At 35.9% G+C, this 24,881-nt stretch overlaps 1 protein-coding gene and 1 long non-coding RNA gene across 2 annotated transcripts; one reads left to right on the top strand and one right to left on the bottom strand.

The window, feature by feature from the left end:
* Positions 1 to 17,429: 17,429 nt before the first annotated feature.
* LOC127941556 (uncharacterized) lies at positions 17,430 to 18,144 on the bottom strand. Its single transcript, XR_008149105.1, has 2 exons — positions 18,075 to 18,144; positions 17,430 to 17,797 (listed from the first exon to the last, which is right to left on the bottom strand). It is a non-coding gene; the product is annotated as an uncharacterized LOC127941556 (long non-coding RNA).
* Positions 18,145 to 18,947: 803 nt separating this feature from the next.
* LOC127941555 (zinc finger BED domain-containing protein 4-like) lies at positions 18,948 to 21,506 on the top strand. Its single transcript, XM_052536719.1, has 4 exons — positions 18,948 to 19,091; positions 19,472 to 20,434; positions 20,537 to 20,728; positions 20,854 to 21,506. Exons 1-4 carry the CDS (start codon positions 18,980 to 18,982, stop codon positions 21,240 to 21,242), a joined length of 1,656 nt encoding a protein of 551 aa, XP_052392679.1. The 5' UTR covers positions 18,948 to 18,979; the 3' UTR covers positions 21,243 to 21,506.
* Positions 21,507 to 24,881: the final 3,375 nt, after the last annotated feature.

The raw sequence follows: 24,881 nt of genomic DNA, 5'->3' as shown, positions 1-24,881 counted from the left end.
ACATGCAGGAATATATGAACTCAGGCAGATATGGGTGTCAGCCAGTGATACACAGAAAATCTAAGCAGTGCAGATTTAATTACCTTTTTTCAGTCTTTCATCTTCACAGTCCTCAACCACACACCTGAACTTCTCTATGAAACTTGAAGGACTTTAGGTGCCATTACCGAGAGCTGAGAGAGAATCTGTTGGTCCACATCAATGTTGGTACGGTCTCTCATATCCCAAAGGAGCTTATGTTAAGATGAAGACAAAGTAGAAAAGACATAGTCATAACTCGTTAGTCATAAGTCATAACTAAGGAGGCAAATATACACTACTGTACTTAGCATTTTGGCCAGTCTGAAACATGGAAACTCAGAGATAATCTCCTCCGTGCTGTGGTTAGACTCAAAAATTTATCTGGTAGATTTTTATCAGTGCCATCCTTTCTTTAAGAAGCTCTGCGTTTGGTCTAAGCTTCTCTGTTTCCTCCTTTATTGCTCGGAGATGTTCCCTGATGCTTCATTCATCTTCTTCTGCATCAACCTATTGGGATAGTTAAATTGTTACAAACTCTCAAACTACAACATTGGGACCAGCAACTTTAAAAATATGAGGAAAAAAGGACTAATAGTCAGTCCAACCCATGAAGTCTGTCATAACCTGAAGAAAGGGAGAAAATAACAAAAACTAATTACAACAATAGCATGAATGTAAGCCTATAGAGTAACTTATAGACTTATCTACACCAGCCCAGTGATGACAAACATTAATAATTTAAATATTTTTGTGTATGTTGACAGTATTTTTTGATTTGACACGGACATTTGAACCTTATTGAACATTGGGATAATGTTAGTTGGTTGACATTAAAGTCTGAATGTGTATCCCTCAAAAATTATTATTTGTTTTCCACTGAAGAAATAAAGACATGGAAATCTTGTATGACATCGGGGTTAGTAAATTATAAGTACATTTTCATTTTGAGGTGAACTAAATTAAATGTACACTAACAGGCGAGACACTAACGCTAACTTTACATGTAAATAGACTACACAGTATCCATTGTAACGATCCAGCTAGCTATAGAGCATCACAGTCCCGCCCACAACCCGAGAGAACTCTGGTGCCGAAAATAAATTTCCCATTCATTTCTCCCATTGACTTTCGGAAAAATCCGTATCTAAAGAGTTTTAGAACATGTGTGAGGATAACCAGCTACGGCTGAACTCATAAGCATATAACATATTATTTCAAGTGAAAAAATTAAGACAAAATCCAAAAAAAGTCAAAGGTACAAGACTGTGTACAAATTTTCATTTCGAGCGCAGGAACTACTCATCCCATAAACCACCGTGCCTCATTGAATTCGACTGGAGTCACAACCGTGAACGAGCCTTTGAGCGACTTCCAAATCTGATGACGGCCGCCCGCATGAACTTTTTCCTCCATTGAATTTTATTTTATATAGTGAATGTGCAGTAATAGCAGTTCTTTCAGTATTAATCGTGTAAATAAATAGTGTTTTATATAGGTATTGTGTATTGATTTTTATATTTATCATCATGTATTTTATATTGTGTGCGTGTGTGAAAGTGGTTAACGATAATGTCGGCAACATGGTGCAGTGCTTTGTACCTGACTGCAATCACCGCTCAGTCGTCAACACATGTCGCTGCCATTACACAAATGTTCAGTAAATGCAGTGTGTCAGTAGGAAATATCAGTTTGGTCTGATATTACAAATATCACAAAAGGTATGCCTAGGCTAAATATTGTTTTGACAGTGGCATTATAAAATGCTTGATATGACCATATGAAGGCTACAGAAGCCTAGCTAAAGTTGACGATAATGCTAACTAACGTTACCAACCTCCCTGCAAAACTTTCGAGGCAGCCATGGCGATCACGATTGCACCGATAAGTCTACCGTGCAAAAACACAACACAGGTTTTTATTTTATTTTATTTTTTATCTTCAGTCTTCACAGACCTTCGCGGGGTTTAACCAGACAGTTACACGAGCTCCACCAATCAGATGCATCACTGTGGTATTGTTCAGGATTGTGGGTAATGAAGTACTTAGCCAAGACATCGCGAATAAAAGGCATTTATATCAAAACAAGGTTAGTGCCCCATGATCCTTTTGCGTTTATATGAGCATATACTATCGCTTAGTACAGCCGTAGCTGGTTTTAAGTCTATGGTTACGTTTTTATGGCTTATACCCCAAATGTCAATGCAGAAATTGCATTGAATTTTTACTTCCGGCACCAGCTGTGGGCGGGACTGTGATGCTCTATAGACCAGAGTGTACACGAACACTGTGTACAACCCAAAGACTCCCTCACCAGGTCTGAAGAAATGCCTGTTAGTGCTGTTTAGAACGATGGAGGGAGAACGGAGGAAGTCCTCCTCACTGCTGACAAACAGCTTGTGCAGGATATCCTGGACAAGGGTAAGAATCAGAAATCTGTGAGAAGTAGATAATGTTATTAGAAACCATTATATAGACAGTATACCGAGTATATATATACTGAGTATAAGTCGCATCAGTTCAAAAATACGCCATGACGAGGAAAAAAAAACATATATAAGTCGCACTGGACTATAAGTCGCATTTATTTATATACAGTATATATTAGTGGTGGGCCATTATAGACTCTTAAATATTGTGTAAATAGCACAAATAAATAAAAAGAAATTAACATACAAATTAAACAATTTGTCGCCGTGTGCGTTACGTCGGTGGTGCAGCACGGACTCAATGTGCTTTCACACAGGACGCGTTTGCAGTTCGCTACTCAGTAGAGGTCTTCACAGTGCACCCGAGACCCGTCGACCCCGGACCCGACCCGGGACCCGTACGGGTTCGGGTCTATATTTTAAATCATCAGCCGGGTCCGGGTCGGGTCCGAATCTATTACCTCGGGTCCCGGGTCTGTTTAACATTGTGTGTAATACCCGTGCGATCGCCGATCGGAGTCATCGGACTCGGAGAACATCCGGCCGTTATCAAAGACTGCTTGTGTTTTTTGTAACTTGCAACTTGTAAAATAAGGAAAAGAAAAGAGTGAGCCAAAAACAGTGATCTCTCTCTTTCTCTCTCTCTCTCTCTCTCGCTCGCAGACTCAAGAGTTAATACAAGTGCACACACAGTAATGCTTGCAGACTTGACACACTCATGTTTAATATATTTCAAATCAGCAACACAATCTGAGGTGAACTGTCACATGAATGTTTTCTATTACGCTCAAATTGCGTTAAGGCATTTTAGGTTGATAAAGCTAGCACGCATGTGCAGTCTCGAGCGCATTTCATGTTTCGATGGCAACCAGTGAGGGACACTTCGACCGCCAAACCGCGTTTTACATTTTCTCCTATTTTTATAATATTATAAATTAACCATTTAATCTTAAAGTTTTAGTGGTTCAGATTCAGACTCGATGCTGAGCAGAGAGCACAGACAGAGATCAGATGATAGTAAATAAATAATGTCAGCGGCCATGGCATTGCACGAGCGATCGTTATTATAGTTCAAAAGGCAAACAGTGTAAGTTATTATGCGCAACAGGTTTATTGATGTCGGGTCCAGTCGGGTCTGTGTCTTCCCGGCGGGATCGGGTCCAGATTTCAAGTAATATACGGGTCCGGGTCGGGTCCGGGTAGGCATTTCTCGGATCTACACGGGTCCGGGTCGAAATTTGAAATAATAGACGGGTCCGGGTCGGTTCGGTGTAGTACATTACGGGTCTCTGTCGGGTTCGGGTAAGAATTTTTGGACCCGTGAAGACCTCTACTACTCAGTACGTAAACGATCGCTGCACTGCTGCAGACGCAACGCCCCTGGAACACAACTGGAATCCGTTAACATGGGTGTGTAAAAAAATATGCAACGCATACGCACTGCAGACGGAGTATGTGTGAAACAGGCTTAAAGTTGTTTGCACCTTGTGCAATGTGGAATTAGTTTAAAGCTTTTTCAAGCACTTTGTGATGCATTTTGGAAACAGGGGATGAGCCCCTTTTCTAATGCACCTACTAGCTTGATAAACCCCTTCTCAAAGACTTACTGTTTGTCAATTTTATTTGGGTAACACACATATTCTGAATGCCTTCGGCAGAATTCGAATGAGCCACTTTAATCTAGATTAATGTAGATTAATTTCAAGATCACAGTGAGATTAATCTAGATTTAAAAAATTAATCTATGCCCACCACTAATATATATATATACAGTATTGTTCAAAATAATAGCAGTACAATGTGACTAACCAGAATAATCAAGGTTTTTAGTATATTTTTTATTGCTACGTGGCAAACAAGTTACCAGTAGGTTCAGTAGATTGTCAGAAAACAAACAAGACCCAGCATTCATGATATGCACGCTCTTAAGGCTGCAGTGTAAAAGCAAAATACACTTCAAATAAAAGCATTTTAATTTTTACTTTTTAAAATTATTTTTAACAAATGAAACATTGACAGATGAAGCTGGCTGCTCCAGAGGATCCAATGATCAGCTGAGGTTTATGGTGCTTGGCGGTGATGATGCTCTTGTGGATAAAGCATGTGGCACAATCCTGGGAGAAAAAGAGAACAGGGATGCATTTAAATTTGGAGAATTGAAGCCCAGGAAGGCTCAAGTCCGTGGACAACAGGTTTCTGTACTGAAAACTCCATCACATTGGCTTGAAAAATTGAAATCATACTTCTTTCTCAGCAATGGAGTCAAATCTCTGAAAAATGAACTGCAGTACTTTGAATTGCTGTTGTTTCCAGGACCTCATGCCTTTCTGTTAGTACACAGAGATGTGAAAAACTCTGGTAGAGAGTATTATCTTTTAAAAGCTCTCAGTGATGTGTTTGGCAAGGAGGTCTTGGACTACTGCATGGTAATATTTATAGATGAGGCCAGGCACAATAATCCAAGAAAGAACACCTGTCTGAAGATGTGTGGAGGCAGACACCATATCTTACACAACACTGACGAAAGCCTTAATCGGTTATTTAAAAAACAAGAGGCAATGACACAGTGGAAAAGCAGCAATTTTTTCAAAAATAAATGGGAATATTTCAGAAAAGCTCAAAATTATTTTGAAGCGGAGTATAAGAAAAGGGAGAATAAACTAATGATAGAATTGGCAGAAAATAAACAAATAGTTGAAAATCAGAAGAAGGAAATTAATTATATGAAAGAACTAGATGCAAAGAAAGATGCAAGAATCAAAGATGAGGAAAATAAACTGGCTGAGTCAAAAGACAGAGAAAAAAAGCTACAGAGTGAGTTGGATGCCCTCAAAAGCAGTGAAAACCAGAAGGAGGAGGAATTACAGAAGCTAAAGCAAGAGCTGACCATTTACACACAAAAAAACAATGAGTTGAGCAGTGAGTTGGATATTCTCCAAAGCAGTGAAAACCAGAAGGAGGAGATCTTACAACAGCTAAAACAAGAGCTGACCGTTTACACACAAAAAAACAATGAGTTAAGAAGTGAGTTGGATGCTCTCAAAAGCAGTGAAAACCAGATGAAGGAATTACAGAAGCTAAAACAAGAGCTGACCGTTTACACACAAAAAAACAATGACTTAAACAGTGAGTTGGCTGCTCTCAAAAGCAGTAAAAACCAGAAGGAGGAGGAATTACAGAAGCTAAAACAAGAGCTGACTATTTCCAAAGACAGAGAGAGATACTTAAAAGATGACAAAATTAAACTTCAGGGAGACATAAAGAAACTTCAGAGAGAAGTGGAACAGCTCAAGCGAAATAAAAAACAGTAATCTGACTGCAGCAAAAGTTGAAGAAACATTTCTACCTTTCACATTACAATCAGAATGTAATATGATCCAGTGAGAGGAAAAAGTACAAGTCAAAGAAAAATGAAACAGAGAAATCCTGGATCTAGTGAACAACACCGAAGGAGTTGAATCCTGGATTCATCACAACCTTCATAAAATATGTTAATTATCTTTTTCTGTGATTATTGATCAAGTTATTAATCAGTATTTAGCCCCATAGATTGTTAGTTGATTGAATATAATAATTATTTACCATACACCATGAGTAGAAATTGAAAATAAAAGTGTATAAATATCCTAATCTAACTAGTTTTTTTTTTTTTTTATCCTCTCAGTTTCACTGTGACTGCCCAAGTTTGGCTTTCCAGGTTAAGGAGGTCATTGGGAAAGCATTCAATTTACATTACAACACATGATCAGAACATATATGATATTTTTATTCATGACTGTTGCGATGGTTTTATTTTTGATATTGTAATGGTGGTTGACTTGTTATTTTGTTTGTACATGTTGTAGCGCTTTGAGTATGAAGAAAGGCGCACAAATAAAATGTATTATCTGTGTGTGTGAAACTAAACACCTGATAAGATTCAGGGCTGAACCAGCCATCCTTGAACTAGATAAGTGTTTTTTGTGCATGTGTGTTGGTATCTGTCTGCGCAGGGCACCCGGGGAGTAAGCATTCATATGGAGATCTGTGGTCAGCCGAATGACCAGTTACATCTGACCCCTGATCGATTATCACCTAAATAATCACCAGGAGATCTGTTTTGAACCAGACATCCTTGTGTGGAGATGTTATAAGTTTATCTATGTTTTAGCCAATCAGAATTCTTCATGTCTATGCGTTGACGTAATTAGCATCCTCTGTTAGAGTAGTACAAACTCCTTGAGATTTCTGCTGATGAAACTGCAAACTATTTTCTTCAATTGACTTCATCTCTGACTCCTGGTCTGCATTCATACCTGTTCTCTGGGTTTTAACTGTAAATTCCCCCACACTCTTAAGGAAAACAGCTTGTAACAACAGCAGTGGTAACAACCCTTTTTGGTGCTAAACAGAACCCTTTTTATAGGGTTCTATAAAGAACCTTGCTTTGAAAGTGCTATTGTGACGTCCCAGTCTATATTGCGCGAGAGTGTTTGGTTGTGTGTGATGTTTAGGTGCGGTGTGAGGGGGCGTGGCCTACACACCTGACACAGTTTAATGCCTCTGAGACTGTTCTGGGGGAGCGTTTTTGTGAACGATCATCTCCAGCATGGCGTTTGATTTCCCGTGTTATATTGAATATTCTGCCTGTCCCTTAAACGTTTTCTTGTTTATGTTATACTTATGTTTGTTGTTCTTGCGTTAAAATAAATGTTTTGCTAAGAATTACTGTATCTGGTCTCCTACTGTACTTGTTGGAGCCTAGGAGCCGGCTGTAACAGCTATATAGAAACTTAATGGTGTTACAAATGACCTTTAAATCATGGATTATTTTAATTAATATTATTATATTTATATCATAATATTAGTATTTTTTATATAATTTGTATATAATATTTATGAATATTCTTTTTTATCCATTTATCTGCCTCTATATCTACAATATATTGTAGTGTCTGTAAGAGTTTTACATAAAAACAACAACGTCAATAAGGTACTTTTATTTTCCTGTTGAGATTGCTCAAAATGTTTTATTATGACAAGTTTAAAAAATAACAAATTAAATTATCATAGAAATAATATATTTTCTGTATTAGAAAAATTTATAAAGTATCAATAACTGAAATATACCTCTGCTATATTAGCATTCCAAAAAAAAAAAAAAAAAAACCTCTAACTAAATATTTTTTAATCTTTTGTTTTCTTCCTCATCCTCCTTGTTTGCCCATCTATATTTCGCTGTAGAGCTGATATTTCCCAGCAGTTTTTTTTGTTGCTTAAAAAATAAGAATGAAAGTCTTTGCAAGACGTGTCTTAAAAGTTGTACTGCACACAGTGCACACAGCCTCCCACTTGTCCCGACCTGAAGAGTAAGAGGGGAATTTCTTGTAACTCACAGGTCAATGTGCATTTGCTCTTCGGCATGCTGCAGGCACAAGTGCTCGGATGGCTGTCTGCTCGCTTGTTGTGAAATTGAATGGCCTAATGAAAAACAAAGAAACCTGGACATTTTCATCATAAATTATTCTTATAAAAAACAACCAGGACAGGACGTGAAAACAGGATGTTGGTCACCCTACTAAACTATGAAAATTATAAACTGAAACAAGACTATAAAAACTAGAAACTAAGAAAACAAACACAGAATGGCTTGCTATCACTAGGGGAGGTATAAGTGCAGAACAATATTTGGCAGTTTTAAAGTGATCTAAGTGAGTGTTATATAGTGAATGTTTGATGGATTACAGCTGTGTGCAATCAGTGTATTCAGCTGTGTGTGTATAATCAGTACCTTCAGCTGTGTGTGTATAATTAGTGCAATGGATGATGGGAACTGTAGTCCGGGTTGGAATGCAACAGTTAGTGTGGTGCAAGAGTCCATGTAGTGAGCGGGTGACCTCTGGTGGTGAGTTAAAGGAAGTTCATAGACCAGATCATGAAAGTTACTCATGTTAGTCAAAGGAACTAAAAAAAAAATTACAAATTAAAACACTGCTCTTGACTAGACTTTAATGAGGATTAATCTATATTTTATTCATAAAAATAACTAATTGTGCAATGTTATTTTACAATTGATTACAACTTTGTTAAATGTATTTGTGCTAATTTTATTTTTTGTTCTTATTACTGACTGTTAACTTGTCTTTAATGATGTTTAAACATCACAAAAGGCTAAAGTTTCTTTGAGTAGACAGGCTTCTGATTTTTGTTTAGGGTACACAGTGTTCACAGTCTTTTTAACTTTAATGGAATCTAAAAGTGAAGATTTTCAAAACAATACCTAACCAGACAGCTTCCATTTTTATTTTACAGAAAATAACATTTCCAAATGCTTTATTGTTCTTTGTTGTTGTTTGTAATATGATATAACCATACCATTTATGTAACAACGAGGGAAGCAAGGGTTTGATTCTCAAAGTTTCACATTCAGGCTTTCTTCAAATGCATTTTGCAACTACTCTCAAGAGTGTTGTTAGTAATTTGGCTGTACATTTACAGATTTATTCATACAAACAAAAAACATCCAGTAGGAAATCAGGGGAGTAAGTGTAAGTCATTTTATTTTAAAACATTTGACACAGCTAATGCAGTTCAGTTTGCTTAATAAGTTGCCTAATTCACATTCATGCAGTTGTTTTAATTATTTTCATTCTTTAAATTTACATTTGTTCATTTAGCAGATGACCCTTTAGATTAATGCATTTTAAATGTTTAACAGCATTAATGATCAGCGATATTGTGTTGAGATGACAAGGAATAAAGAATTATAAATATTAACGTATATTTTATAATTTCTTCATTTAATTTTGAGCTTGTTTACATAAAAATGTCTTGCCTTTTGATCTTCTTGTTTAAGAAGTGTCACAACATACAGTATTCAATTTTTTTTAAACATTTGTCTAATTGCAAAATTGTAGAATTTGACCCAATTGCATTTTAAGCTATACAGTAGTTCAGTATAGTGATTCTTAAACTGACAATATCAATATTAAATAGATTTGAAGGCTGAAATTGGACTGTGTGTTATTTTATGTGCAAAAAGTAGCCCTTTCTTTCTTTCTGTTGGATCAGCACACCTTTATGCTGCTCATATACACAGCGACGACAATGTAATTACAATCAAGTAATAGTGTTAATGCAAATAATCCAGTGATGTATCTGTAGGTTGATTATAATTTTGTAACCAGAGAAAGTGAAATATCTGTGATAAAAGCATCAACATATTCTTAGAACCTGCTGAGAGGATAAAGATCATGTAATGTTATATATGGACTAATAGCATCATCTAGTGAAACTGAGCAGTAGTGTATTAAAACAGCAGATATTAATTTACTCACACTAAAGTCTTATGACTTCTGTTGAACATAAAAGGGAAAATGATGTGCGACTGTGCTGTATAAACCCACACAAGCATGCAACTACATACAAATAAATACTATTATTTAGAATAAATTTAAATTGAAGGGCATCGCAAACATATATTTATTTAGCCGCAGCTAGGTCACGTGAATTACCGTGAATTTGTGTTAATGCAAGAAAAAATTATTAATATGCTGAGGAAAAGTTATTTAAGGACAGAATTTAGAAGAGTACATTCCTTTAACTCAACCAGATCTTAAGAAATACAAATTTATTGAATTCAATGACATTTTGGTGAAAGAAAGATTTTCGGGAATGAATGAATGTGAATGGAAAATAATATGTGACAAGCAAAGTATAAACAAAGCACATAATAATAAAATTGTAATGTTGCATCATACAGTCACATGCATGACCTCCAAAATCTCCATCTGAGGAGAGGAAGAGAGAAGTGGAAAGAAGAGAGGAAGAAATGGACAGAAGAGAGATAGCGAAGAGCGATGGAACTTGATAGAAGAGAGAAAGAAATGTATGAACATCATGAATTGTCAGCTGCAGCAAGATTCGTATTCCGACCGGGCAAAAGCTCAGGTGAGATGACACTATACTCTGATAAAAGTGTGTTGGATTTACATGTTTACATCAAGTCCCACAGGAATCTCTCAGGTTAAACAAAAATAATTTATTCACATAGTTTTAACATGACTGAAGTCATTTTTCAGTGACCTGATTAAGTAATTTTAAATTGATTTTACTGTGTATGCTTTTCTCACAGAATTCAATCATTCAGTTTTACATATTTTATGTCTCATGACTGAATTATATGGTTGTACAAGCCAATATGCTTTTAGTTAGCAATAGCACATATCAGCATGCTAAATGCTAAGCATTAAACATTCTTTTTGAAGTCATAACATGCAAATGCTGCACTCTTCAGTGTTAACCCAGTGTCATTTAAACAGTAAACATTATTTCATATTAAACACTATCAAGTTCCCCCTCTTTTCATCTCTCAAAAGCATATAAAATAACACTTAAATATCACATAACTGTTTTACTATCCTCTTATAAATCCCAAACAAAGCATGCTGGGAACTACAGTTTAAGTAAAAATTATTTTTGAATTCTTGATTAGGTCACATGCATCCTGATATATTGAATCTAGTTCATTAAGCACATTTTAGATAATTATATTAATCAAAAGCAAAGAAATCAAAGTTAGAAGAGAAAACACAATTCTGCTGCGTAGATCACAAATAACATAATCCGATGAGTAAATGAGATGATATGTGTTTTCCTGTTTTTCTTCTGGTGAATGTAACACAACTGACAGACGAATCAAAGAAGATGCCGACTGAAGAACTGAAACCTGTGCAACAAAACAGCAGAGACAACGATTACCCTAACAGTAAGAATTATTTTATCAATGCACATTTAAATAGACATGATGACAGAGGATCATGAAATAATTATAATTTCATAGGATACACTAAACTTTCACTTTTGATGCTAGATCACACACTGGGCCTCCAGTGAAAAGATATGAATAATGTTATCAAATCACAACTCTACACAATGGAGTCCATAAAATAAATCCATCATATATTTAAAGGGGGGGTGAAATGCTCGTTTTCACTCAATCTCCTGTTAATCTTGAGTACCTATAGAGTAGTACTGCATCCTTCATAAATCCAAAAAGTCTTTAGTTTTATTATATTCATAAGAGAAAGATAGTCTGTACCGATTTTTCCCAGAAAATCATGACCGGCTGGAGGCGTGGCGTGTGGGCGGAGCTAAAGAATCACGAGAGCCAGTAGGATTTTGCGTTGAGAGCGTTTGGAAGCTGTGACATTACCGTGAGGAAAAACCCATCATCCAAAACAAACCATGACTAACAGTCAGATTCAGCCGTTTATTTATGATCCAGAATCAGATCCAGAGGCTGAAACTGAACGAGAGCAGCAGCTGCAACGACTCGCTCGGAGCGGGGCTCGAACCGGGGTCTCCGATGGGAGGGGACGCACTAACAAGGAGGCAGAGATATTTGAAGCAGTTTTACTCACCGCCTGCGGTTCCAACACACGATCGTGACCCTTTTTCCTTGGGATTGCATTATCCTTAAGAAATAAACGATGTGCAAATCCGTTGTCAAACTGGGCCTTGTTTGTAAAACAAGCATCTTCGAAATGCAGGGAACAAACACAAACACTTGCACAACTCCGTTGATGCTCTGTAAAAATAAACTCCATCCACTGGTCCCTTAATGCTGTTTCTCTTTTGGTAATCTGTGCAGGGTTGTCTTGCCCTGGCAACCAAAAACACACTACTTTTGTGACATTTGGCGACGCTCTCGCTCTGATCAGTGATTGTCTGTTGTGCTCTCAGTGCTCTGCTATACGGGAGCCTGTGCTCTTCCGGGAGAAGTGCGTCAGGACCCATATAAGGAAATTCTGCTCCACCTAACGTCACACAGAGCCATACTCGAAAAAAACTTTCCGACACTTGGGTTGGTCCAAGATGGCGACCGGTGCGGATGTCTTATTCTGAGCTCCGAGACTCTGATCGAGTACTAATGATTTAGATAAAATTTTTGAGACTGTATTATCGACAAATGAAGGAGTGGAGTGTTGCTCTTGCATCCAGTAAGTTTTTTCACTCGAATAAAAGGCCCTTTGCCTAACCAAAGTCTTGCTAAACGAGGACACGTGCCCACTGTGTTGTAAGCTAAAGTTTTGCTAATGAGCCAGGACAAGTGTGCTACGATGTCAAAGAGAGATGCTAAGAAGGTGAGAAAGGAAGGCTTGTTAATGGACATAGATGCTGAAAGTTCGTTCTTGGTTTTATGTAAACCCCTTCCTGATACTCCAACAAAAAGCCCAAATCCTAAAAAAGTCTGCACTAAAGAAGAAGAAGCAGTTTCAAATGCTGATTTCCTAAAAGCCATTAACGGCTTAAACGACCGTTTTTTGAAGTTTGAAGAAATGATTATGAAAAATACAGCAGAGATTGCTAAAGTGCAAGAAAATGTGACAGGGTTGGAGATTCAGTGTAAAGGTACTGAGGATGCAGTAAAAAAGATGAGTGACCAGATGACTATCCTGAGGGAGAAACAAGAAGAGTCGGAGCGGTACAGTAGGAGATGGAATCTTCGTCTTCTGAATCTTCCAGAGAGCAGCAACGAGGACGTGAGGAAGGAGGTGCTGGAGATTATTGCGGAAATCATCCCAGAGGAAAAGAGCAAGCTTGGGTTCATGGTGGACACTGTGCACAGGGTTGGACGCCCGAGAGAGGATAAAAGCACACGTCCAATCATCATTCCGTTCACCATGCGCACCTTCAGATTCAAACTATGGAGAGCTTCTCTCAACGCTGATTTCATGAAGAGAAAGAATCTTCGAATGACGGAAGATCTAACCCAACTGGAGAGACAATGCAGAAATAAACTCTGGCCTCTTGTTCAGAAAGCGCGTGCTGACGGAAAGAAAACGAAATGGCAGGGGTCTGCTGTCATTATTAACGGTGTGAGACACACCGCATAATTTTTTAAACTTACCTTAATGTGAGGTAAAATGTTCAAGTTAATGTCACACGATTAGCTCTTTTGGTAGACAGTTAAAAGAGCAATATGTTCACTCCAATAGTTAAAATAAGAATGTTAAGGAGTTTATTGAGGTACTCATGTTCAGAGTTTTCTACTTGGCGGTAAGCTAATACTTTATATTTTCTATCTCAGGTCTTTTTTTCTCTTTTCCTTTAACTAACTTAGTTCTTATAACTTGAACAGACATCCAGTTCATTATTTTTCTTTTTTTGTATTATGACAGACTTCTGTTTTAGTTCCTTAAAAATAATATCTTTGAATGTAAGAGGTATTCGTGATAGCACCAAGAGGAAATCAATCTTTTTATTCAGTAGACGAAAAGATGCTGATTTACTTTTTTTACAAGAGACTCATTCGGTGGACGATGATGTGAAGTTTTGGAAAGCACAATGGGGAGATATATGTTATTTCTGTCATGCCTCACAACAATCTGCAGGTGTCGCCATTTTACTTAATAAATTTAAAGGAGATATCATTGAATCAATGACCTCAAACGAGGGTAGATGGATAATCTTGGTTCTCAAATTAGACAAATCTTTTTTTATAATTTGTAATTTATACAACTATAACAATACAGCTCAAGCAAAAATAATTTTTTTACAACTTTGTTTGAAACTTGAAGCCTTTAAAAACAAATGCAAAGGGGCACATTTAATTATTGGAGGTGACTATAATGATGCTCCAGATGATCTTGTAGATAGAGTACCTGCAAGATTAACTCCACATTCAAGATTCAAAAGTACTGCATATATTTGTGAACAACTAGCAATTATAGATGTTTGGCGTTTTCTAAACCCTGATATTGACGAATTTACCTGGAGCAATGTTAGTAGATCCTCTCAGTCTAGAATTGATCTGTGGCTTATATCTCCCTCTTGTCTGCAATTTGTGGCAGAATCATCACATAGTTATGCTCCATTTTCTGATCATAAATTAATTGCAATCCATTTAGCAGGAACAAAACAACAAAATGGTAATATACGTGGTTATTGGAAACTAAATAATAATTTATTAAAAGATAATGAGTTTTGTGATTTAGTCAAAATAACAGCAAAAAGCATATTTGATAATAAAGATGTGAATCACATACAAAAATGGGAATTTTTCAAATTTAAAATTAGAGAAATAGCAATTAAACGAAGTAAAGCAATTAAAAAAAATAATATAGCAAAAGAAATAAGCATTATGGATAATTTAAATATTTTAATGATGAAGAATAATCTTTCAGAGGAAGAAGAAACTATAATGAAAAAATTAAAAGAGGAAATAGATGATATGTATATTGATATGGCTAAAGGAGCTTTTGTAAGGTCGCGAGCAAAATGGCTAGAGCAAGGAGAAAAAAATTTGAGTTATTTCTTTGCTTTTAGAGAAACGAAATCGCTAAAGAAATAATTTAACTACTTTTAAAATTGATAATAACATTACTTCTAATTCTTTAGATATTTCAAGATATGTTGGTACATTTTATAGCAATATATATAAGTCTAATATTCAATTTATTGAGTGTGATAAATTCATTGATTCAGTTAAAGCATTTACACCAACTATATCTGAACAATTTAAGTTAGACTGTGATCGTCCTATTACTAAAGCGGAAATGTCAGAGGCTGTTTGTTCAATGAAAAAAGGTAAATCACCAGGTAATGATGGGCTTTCAGTTGAATTTTATTTGCATTTTTGGGAGATTATTGAAAATCCTTTATTTGAGTTATTTAAAGAATGTATGTTAAAAAAGGAAATGTCTTCGAGCATGAAGCAAGGTTTAATATGTCTTCTCCCTAAGCCTGATAAAGATAATTTATTGATAGAAAATTGGAGACCTATTACACTCTTAAATATTGACTACAAAATTGTATCATTCATTTTTGCTAAAAGATTAAAAAGAGGTCTTCATGAGATAATAAGTGAAACACAAACAGGTTTTATGTCTAAACGTCACATTAGCTCCAATATAAGACTTGTTCTAGACCTGGTGGATTATTCTGATAACATTAATACTGATGCACTAATAGTATTTCTTGATTTTTATAAAGCATTTGATACGGTAGAACACTATTTTTTATTTAAAGCACTTCAGATTTTTGATTTTGGACAAAATTTTATATCTATGGTTGAAATGCTTTATAAAAATATTGATAGTTCTGTGATATTATATCCCAACACAACCAAAAGATTCCCTGTACTGAGATCAGTTCGCCAGGTTTGCCCTATTTCACCATTTTTGTTCCTGCTGGTGGTTGAATTACTATCATTACATATTAAACACAGTCCTATTATTAAGGGATTGTCTATTTTCGGTAAGGAAATTAGAGTAACTCAACTAGCGGATGATACAGCTCTCTTTTTGAATGACAAACATCAAATTGATAAAGCTATAACCCTAATTGACCAATTCTCTGCTGCTTCGGGTTTAATGCTTAACAAATCTAAATGTGAAGTCCTATGCCTGTATCAGACTGAAGAGAAAAAAATGTTTAATTTACCTGTTAAAAAATGTGTAAAATATTTAGGTATTCATATCTGCAAGGATCACAAACAACGTCAACAACTAAATTTTTCATCTAAATTGAAGAAATCTAAAACAATTTTAAATTTATGGCTTCAAAGAGATATTTCTATTTTAGGAAGGATTCTTTTGACTAAAGCAGAAGGGATTTCAAGATTTGTTTATCCTGCTCTCTCTCTTAATGTTCATGATTCAATATGTAAAGATATAAATACCATATTTAAAAATTTTGTGTGGAAAAACAGACACCATCACCTTAAAAAAGCGGTGCTCTCTGGGTCGAAGGATGAAGGCGGATTTGAATTTTTGGACTTCTGTGACTTAAATTATACCTTTAAGGTGAAATGGTTGAAGGAATGTTTAAGGACACCTGAATCATTATGGTACTTTATCCCCAATAACATCTTTAATAATGTAGGAGGCCTAAAATTTTTATTGAAATGTAACTACAATATTACAAGATTGCCACTAAAACTATCCCAATTTTATTAACAAGCTCTTTTGGCTTGGAAGCTCTGTCATTCTCACAACTTCTCTCCACACAAGTCCATCATTTGGAATAATGAATGCATTACTAAGGGGAACAAGTCACTCTATTTGCAGAAATGGATCGATAGAGATATTATATTTTTAAAAGATCTTTTTGACAGTAATAATCAATTATGTAAATATGAAACTTTTCTCAGAGAGAAGGCATTTCCAATAACATTCAAAGAATATAACTCTGTTTTAAAGTCTATACCTAATGGCATATTAGAACTAATGAAAAGTTATAAAAAACAAAACAAAGTTTCTGGTTTAAATACTTCTCTTTATATAAACGGTATGGATATTATGAGTAGCAATTGTACTAATAAGCACATTAAAAAAGGTTTTTCAAGTTTAAAGAAAATAACACCTCGTGGAAAATTTTTCTGGAATTATAATTTTCCTGAGATCAACTGACATGAGGCGTGGCTTGTTCCTTTTAGATTTTATATCACAAATAAAGTTAGGGAATTACATTTGAAAATATTACACAATATATATCCCACAAATTTGTTTATTTCAAAATTCAAACCTGTTGATGATCTTTGTAGTTTTTGTAAGACTGAACAAGAATCTTTATCTCATCTCTTTTATGGTTGTTCATTTTGTATTACATTTTGGAAAAATGTTGAAAGTTATGTGGCATTTAAAACAAAACATACAATAACGCTTGAAGGGAAACAGATTATTACATATTTTGATTGTAGTAATAGAAGTTTATGTAATATTGTAAATCTCTTTATTTTACTAGGTAAATTCCATATTCATAAAGCTAAATTTTCCAAATCAAGACCATGTTTTAAATTTTTCCAAATTGAAATTGATATATATTTTGAGTCTCTTAAATTTGTAAAAAATAAGTGTGGTACCCGTCAAGGAGTAAATCTTTATGGTTTGACTACGCCACCCCCTGATGATGGGCAGGAGGACCCACAAGTCTTCCCTTAATGTAGTGTAGCTAACTCTATATTTTCCCCGCAAAGGGACAGTTGACAAGAGGCAGGTATATAAATGTATTTCAAATTTATTACAATTTAGTACAAAAAGTGTGGAAAAGTTATTAAAATGGCTCTTAAATACTGCTATACAATTGGTGGATTCTCCTCAGTCTAGGAAGGTCGGATCAGCCAATGCGAAACCCCTGCTCAGGTGGACCCTGGTGAGACAAAAAGAAACAGGAGACAGCAACCCAGCACCAGAAGAAGCATGCAACACAGCAAGCACCACTCATTCAAGATCTTCAGATACCACGACAAAAAATCTCACACCGTGTTATGGTTATAAAGACACCCCAAACCAATGTCTCTAACAATGTGGTCCCTTGGCAAGAAGGGGCAAAGCATCAGTGTGGATCCGGCCTTGTACAGGGATAGCCTAAGCAAAAGACATAGTTAGGGAGGAGACCCACCAGCACGGATAACACCAGTTTAAGGAACAATGCTACTACAAGTAGGGCACATGGGTGGTAGGCCCAGAAGCAAAATCACATCACACAAACAAACCAACAAAACAATAAAAAAATGCACATCAATCACAAGAAAACAGTGGCTGGCCTGGTCCCTTTTGGGAAATAAACAATCATGTTAGTTGCCAGCCTCATTAAACAGCATATCATAGTCAACTCAAACATGGCTAAAAAATATAGGCCTACTTTTCAGTATGCTCAACTGTCCCACAGCTCATTGACATATGAAGACAAAGGTGAACATTCCGTAGGGATGGCTGACGCGAAACTAACGTTTCGACACAGTGTCGAGATCCCGAAGCGTAGATGTTTCGAAACACTGCTCCGAACTGTGATTCAAAACACCCATGTCACGTGACTATGGCTAAACGAAGCTTCTGCGCGTTTCATAAGTGTCTCGACCGACAGGTGGCACGCTTGCCGAGTCTGCGTTTGATTGACAGGGGCGGGAACAAACCACACAATCGCACATCTGTCTCAACTGCCACAAAGTTTAAAAGAGGAGTTAATGCACCTTCACCTCGTGGGTTTTTGTGAGAGGAGAAAGATTTTGAGATAGCGTTTACGATTTATTGACATTTATAGTGCGATTTAGTTAGTTATATTTAGGTTACATTTAAGTTAAATATATTTACTGATAAACTAAAGACAGTGACAGATAGTTAGGATAGATATAGTGACACATTTATATAGGTTAAGTTAGATATTGACAGATAGCACAGTAGTTAGAGATATAGAATTTAGATAGATTCATATATATATATATATATATATATATATATATATATATATATATATATATATATAGATAGATAGATTCATAGATATATAAATTTATATATAGATTCATATATTAATATATATATATAGAGAGAGAGAGATTCATATATATATATATATACTTTCATAAATATATAGATTCATAGATAGATAGATAGATATAGACATTAATAGAAGAGAGAGAAATGGAGGCTCCACAGAAGAGATGCCGTAAATCTGTGGTGTGGGAGCATTTCCATTTGGAAACCCCAAATAAAGTGAGATGTATTTATTGTGATAGGCAGCTAGCCTACTTCAACAATACATCATCCATGATGCGCCATTTGAGGAGCACTCATCCTGCCATTTTGCAGTGTGCAGAGGATGGTAACATTCCCCCTGTACCTAGGCCTGCTACTGACACTGCTGGGCCATCTAAACAAGGTATACATTGTTTGATATAATATGTACTTCATGTAACACTGTTTAGAAAGTCCATAGTTTTAAATAGACTTAGGCTTGTGTCCACCAGCCTTACAACGTAACGTCAATCTTTTCCAAAACTCCCAATCATGTTGAAAACAGCTTCACTCTGAATATGTAAATGTAACATCTCACAAACTTAGTCACTGTATTACATAGATATTTTTATAGGCTTGAAGACAACATTTTGGTTTTCCTAATTGTTGTAATTTTATATTGTATTTGATCTGTCTTTGCACACTGAGCATAAACTTTTCCAAACTTGAAAAAGCTTTTTTTTTTTTTTTAATTTAGTTTTGTGAAAGTACTTTTAATCTTTTATCTTTATTTTCTTTTAAAAGGCAGACAGAGGGAATTGGATGAGGCTCTTGTAGACATGGTGGTAAAGGATTTGCAGCCCTTCACTATCGTGGAGGATGAGGGTTTCATGGCTTTTGTGAACAAACTTGATCCAAGCTATGTCCTCCCATCCCGGAAGGCACTTAAAACGATGGTAACCGAAAGGTACAACATTTCTAAGGAGAAGACAATGGAGGACCTAAAAAAGGCAGATTTTGTTAGCCTTACAGCTGACATGTGGTCCTCCATTAATATGGACGGATACCTTGGTGTTACTTGCCACTACATAACACCAGAGGCAAAGCTGGCAACTGTTGTACTGGGTGTAAGGAGGTTTTACCAAACACACACAGCCCAGCATCTCATGGAGGCTAAAGCTTTGCTAATGGCCGAGTGGGGAATAACCACCAAAGTTCAGTGTATGGTGACTGATAATGCATCCAACATGATCTTAAGTGCCCAGCTACTGAACCTTCGGCATGTCCCATGTTTTGCCCACAATTTAAATTTAATTGTAAAAAAGGCCCTAGATCAAACCCCACTCATCAATGAAATACGACAGAAAGCCAGAAAGATAGTGGGGTTATTTAGATCCAGCTACAAAGCAAAGGACAAGCTTGTGGAGATGCAGGGCTTGATGGGCAGACCAGCTCTGAAACTGATGCAGGAGGTGGACACAAGATGGAACAGCACTTACGACATGTTGCAGCGCTTGTATGAGCAACGAGAGCCAGTGGGTGCAGCGCTATCAAATTTAAACAGTGATACTGCTCCGCTGACAAGTTTTGAGTATAACATTATACAAGAATCATTGTCACTACTGCAGCCTTTCAAACTCGCAACGACAGAGTTGTCAGAGGAACAGAGATTGTCTGCTTCAAAGCTCATACCACTTTACAGGATGTTGCAGCACAAGCTATCGCAGAAAAAAGGCCAATCAGCACAGGAATCAACTGCACAATTAGGTAGGCCACAATGACCATACTACTGTATGTAATGTATTGGCCACAACTGACATATTATTTTTTATCAATATAACCAATATGGTTTGCTTGTGTTTTGAACAGGCACACACCTGCAAGAAGGTCTGCACTCAAGATGTGGTGGGTACGAGTCATTCAGAGCCTTGGCTCTGGCTACACTGCTGGACCCAAGGTTCAAAAATGTGGGTTTTGGAAATCCTGCCAAAGCCCAGGAGGCTGAAAAGCAGATCACACTGGAGTGTGCTTCGCTGATGCGTTCAAACACAGCAACTCCTGGTAAGCAGTTTCACTCTTCATCTGACATTATGGACTTATGTCATCTGAATAATTATGTGACTTATACTTCATATATGCTGTCAGTTTAGACTTAGTAACTAATTGTTGTTTTTACTTTCATTCAGAGCCACAGTCAACATCAGGCCCATCATCATCATCATCAACAACAACATCAACAACAGAAACCCAGGACAGTTTATGGGAACTTTTTGATAGTCGTATCCATGAAACCCAGGCGATACACAGTGCCACAGCAGATGCCACAGTAGAAGTTAAAAAGTACCTAAAAGATGCATTTTTGCCAAGAACCCATGATCCACTAAGTTACTGGAAAGAGAGAGCTGTGATTTTTCCTCATTTGTATGTCCTTGCTAAAAAATATCTATGCATGCCAGCAACAAGTGTCCCTTGTGAGAGGATTTTTTCTAAGGCTGGAGAAATTATCAGTAAAAAAAGAAGTAGGCTAAGCCCTTCCACAGCAGAGCAATTAATATTTTTGAATAAAAATCTTTAAAAAAAAAAAAAAATTAGACCATTGTGGATTTATTTGTTTTATTCATTTTTCATGACCAAAATAACCTAGTTATTATTATGATATAGGATTATATAGGATATTATTATAGGATTTTAAAATATCACCACATTAACGAAAACAAAATATTTTTATTTATTTTTAAATGGCTTGTTGTCAAAGTTGTTTCAGATAACATGGGCAATTGGCCACTAGGTGTCACCGTGGAGACGGGTGTCGGTAAAGTTTCGAAGCCTCGAAACAAATACGGCACTTTGCTTCAACTGTTTCAGTGTTTCATGAAGCCTCGCTCTGCCCACCACTAGATGCAACTAGGTTGTGTGCCTGCCTATGTAGATCCCCACATAAGAAAGCTGTGTCAGTAATTGATATATACTCAAAACTTTTTAATTGAAAATAGAAATTTATTTTATGCATTTTTATTAAAAATGAAGTCTGTAAGTCTCTCTCTTTTTTTTTCTTTTTTTTATTTATTTATTTTATTTATTTATTTTTGTGTAATAGTTGTTTACGAACTGTGATGCCTGTATTTTTGTAATTTGAATTACTGTGATCTTTGTATGATTGTTAATTGAACTTTAATAATTAATAAAAATTAAAAAAAAGACTCTGACCAGCGAGCAAGCACTGGCCACTAAACCCTATTCGGACGGGACTAGTTTTACAGGGGGTCGTTACAGAAATCTGCGTTTCACAGACGTACTTGGTGGTTTTAATCCCGTCCGAATCTCCCACGTCTGTGTTTTTCTCACACAACCTCTGTGATAATTCCAGAGCAAATTACCTACCGTTTTTCAGCAATCTCAGGTGATCCTCTGAGAAAACTAATCCCGTCCGAATGCGGATGTCTGTGATTGCCGGTGATATTTTATTTCACAACGCGGTTCCTTGTGTGTTTTGGCCAACGTGAATTACCGTAGATGCTCTTACCGCGCGCATGTTTGATATATTTGCTTAGCGGCAAATAAATAATAATGAAAAATAATACAAATAATAAAATCAAGAGCAAGATCGCGTAAACTGTTAATACCGGCTATTGTAATATCAGCATCAGGTAAGATTACTCACGTTCATTTATGTACTCAGTTACATAATGTTTTAACTACATTTAATAAAAAAAAAAAAAAAAAAAAAGAAGGAAAACAAGTTAAACTAAAGGAACCGCACATTAATATGGTTTTGTTATACTAGCCATTTAATATTTATTTTGTAATAATACTAAGGCAGTCATTCTGAATGAATGCATTGCACGCATACAGAGCGCGTGATCTCTGTGACGCCCAGATCCACAAATCAGACCCTCCCACCTCTGTAATAAGCACGGAGATGTTAGTCCCGTCCGAATTGGTACATGAAAATCACAGACGTAAGGTGATAAGAATCGAAACTCAAACGTAGTTTAGAAAACTAGTCCCGTCCGAATAGTGCTTTAGTTTAGCGTAATGTAAGGCAACGTATCTTATTTTGTAGATAGTATAATTAATTGAATAATAATAATTTTTCCATGACATGGAAAAATTAACAAGGTCTTCGAATTGTTTTTGTTAAAGTCGTGTCGTGTGACAGAACAGGTAAGAACAGGCTTTCTTTATTTCACTTTCGAAACCAGCTTGTTTGCTGAAGATCTTCTTATGGCCAAAATGGGTTTATTTTGAGTTTTTCTAACAGTTTGTACACATATATAGGGAATTTTTCTTATTCTTAATTTAACGATTTGTTTATTATATTTTTTCTGTAGTAGCTATGGCGAGGAGACGAAGAGGTCAGTAAATTCAACTTTCAACACCATTAAACGTACTCTGACTTTTGAGCTGGCTTTGATGAAGTAAATGTGTACTACAGTGAATTCTAGTGAATACACTTTTGTCGATCATAATAACAATCACCAGCGATGATGGGCTATATAATGCAAGTATAATATTAAATAACAAAATTTGCTTATTTCGTATTTGACAGGTAACAGAGACAAGATTGAAATGAGTGAGTGCAAACATTAATAACTTTACCATAACGTATTTATGCATCTAATAATTTATTTATAGAACATTTTCAGTGTTGTGCTGTAAGAAATATATTTGTAAGAGAGCTCTCTCTCTCTTTCTCTCTGTATCTGTCTCTCTCTCTCTCTCTCTCTCTCTCTCTCTATATATATATATATATACAAATACAGTGGCATGCAGAACTTTAGGAACCCCTTGCAAATCTGACAAACTGTGTATAATTTATTCAAAATAAGAGAGATCATACTAAATGCATGTTATTTTTTATTTAGTACTGTCCTGAGTAAGATATTGTACATAAAAGATGTTTACATTTAGTCCATAAGACAAATAAATTGCTGATATTATTAAAATAACCCCTTGGTTCTTAGTACTGTGTGGGGTTACCTGGATGATCCTCGACTGTCTTTCTGTTTTTTGATGGTTGTGCATGAGTCCCTTGTTTGTTCTGAACAGTTAAACTGAGAACTGTTCTTCAAAAAAATCCTTCAGCTCCTGCAGTTTGGTCCAGCTAGTCCATTTGAACGGTTTTCACCAAATCAACGGTAAACTAAAACGGACCAGACTAATTCAGCACAGATAATTTTAGCCAAATGATTTAATAGGATATATTTATGTAAAGTTGCCTATAACTTTTTGAATATTTTCATATACTAACATTAAACATATTAATTAAAGATTGCACCTCTTCATCATAGTTTAATGTAGGCTTATTGCTAAGATTTAATGTTCAGCAATTATCCTACCTTCCCCATTTTATGTATTCAGCTTATTACACAGATAGCCTACCTTTTACTACGGCATTAGTAGCTAAATAACTGGACACAGCTTTGAATATTGTTTCCAAATGAAACTAGATTTAAAAGTTGTGCATCATATCATGTAGTAGCCTAGATGATAGCCTGCTTGTTAAAATGCCCGACTACCAAAACGCAGTGATCGCTGGTTCGTGTTCGGCTCTTAGCAGGTCTAGCCAGCATTTCAAAATTGATTACCTGGTGAATCAATGTCTGGTTCCATGATTGAATCAACATTGGATTATGTTTAAATTTTGCAAATTGGATCAACATTGATATTGTGACATTATTCACCAGGGATGAATACACAACTGGATATTAAATAAGAACATATTTTGCATTTAGATCAACCCTGTACATTCATTAAAAAAAAAAAATACTAAAAAAAAAAAATGGTGGCTTTAATGGTGTGACCCATCTTGATTTTTGTCGACGGCTGGAGGTGGCATATTTGACAAGAGACTTGAAATTCTTTATGCAAGAAAAACCCTGCCTTGAATGAAATGCGTTTCATATTTTAAGTAGAAATGTTTCTTCAAATTCTGATAAAATGTTAGAACCATCAGCCTTGTGCATATAGTGTGGTTGCATATAGTGCATATAGTATAGTCACAAGACTATTCATTTTACAACAGAGATGACATTTTATTCATAATACAACATAGATGACAAATCAAATGTTTAAACTGAGAAAATGTATAATTTTAAGGGGAAAATAAGTTGATTTTAAATTTCATGGCATCAACAAATCTCAAAAAAGTTGTGACAAGTCCATGTTTACCACTGTGTGGCATCCCCTCTTCTTTTTCTAACAGTCTGCAAAC

Source organism: Carassius gibelio, chromosome A21, assembly GCF_023724105.1.
Source record: "Carassius gibelio isolate Cgi1373 ecotype wild population from Czech Republic chromosome A21, carGib1.2-hapl.c, whole genome shotgun sequence".
Taxonomy (NCBI): domain Eukaryota; kingdom Metazoa; phylum Chordata; class Actinopteri; order Cypriniformes; family Cyprinidae; genus Carassius; species Carassius gibelio.
Note: the sequence above shows the minus strand (reverse complement) of the source record. Positions and strands in the feature narration are given on the sequence as shown.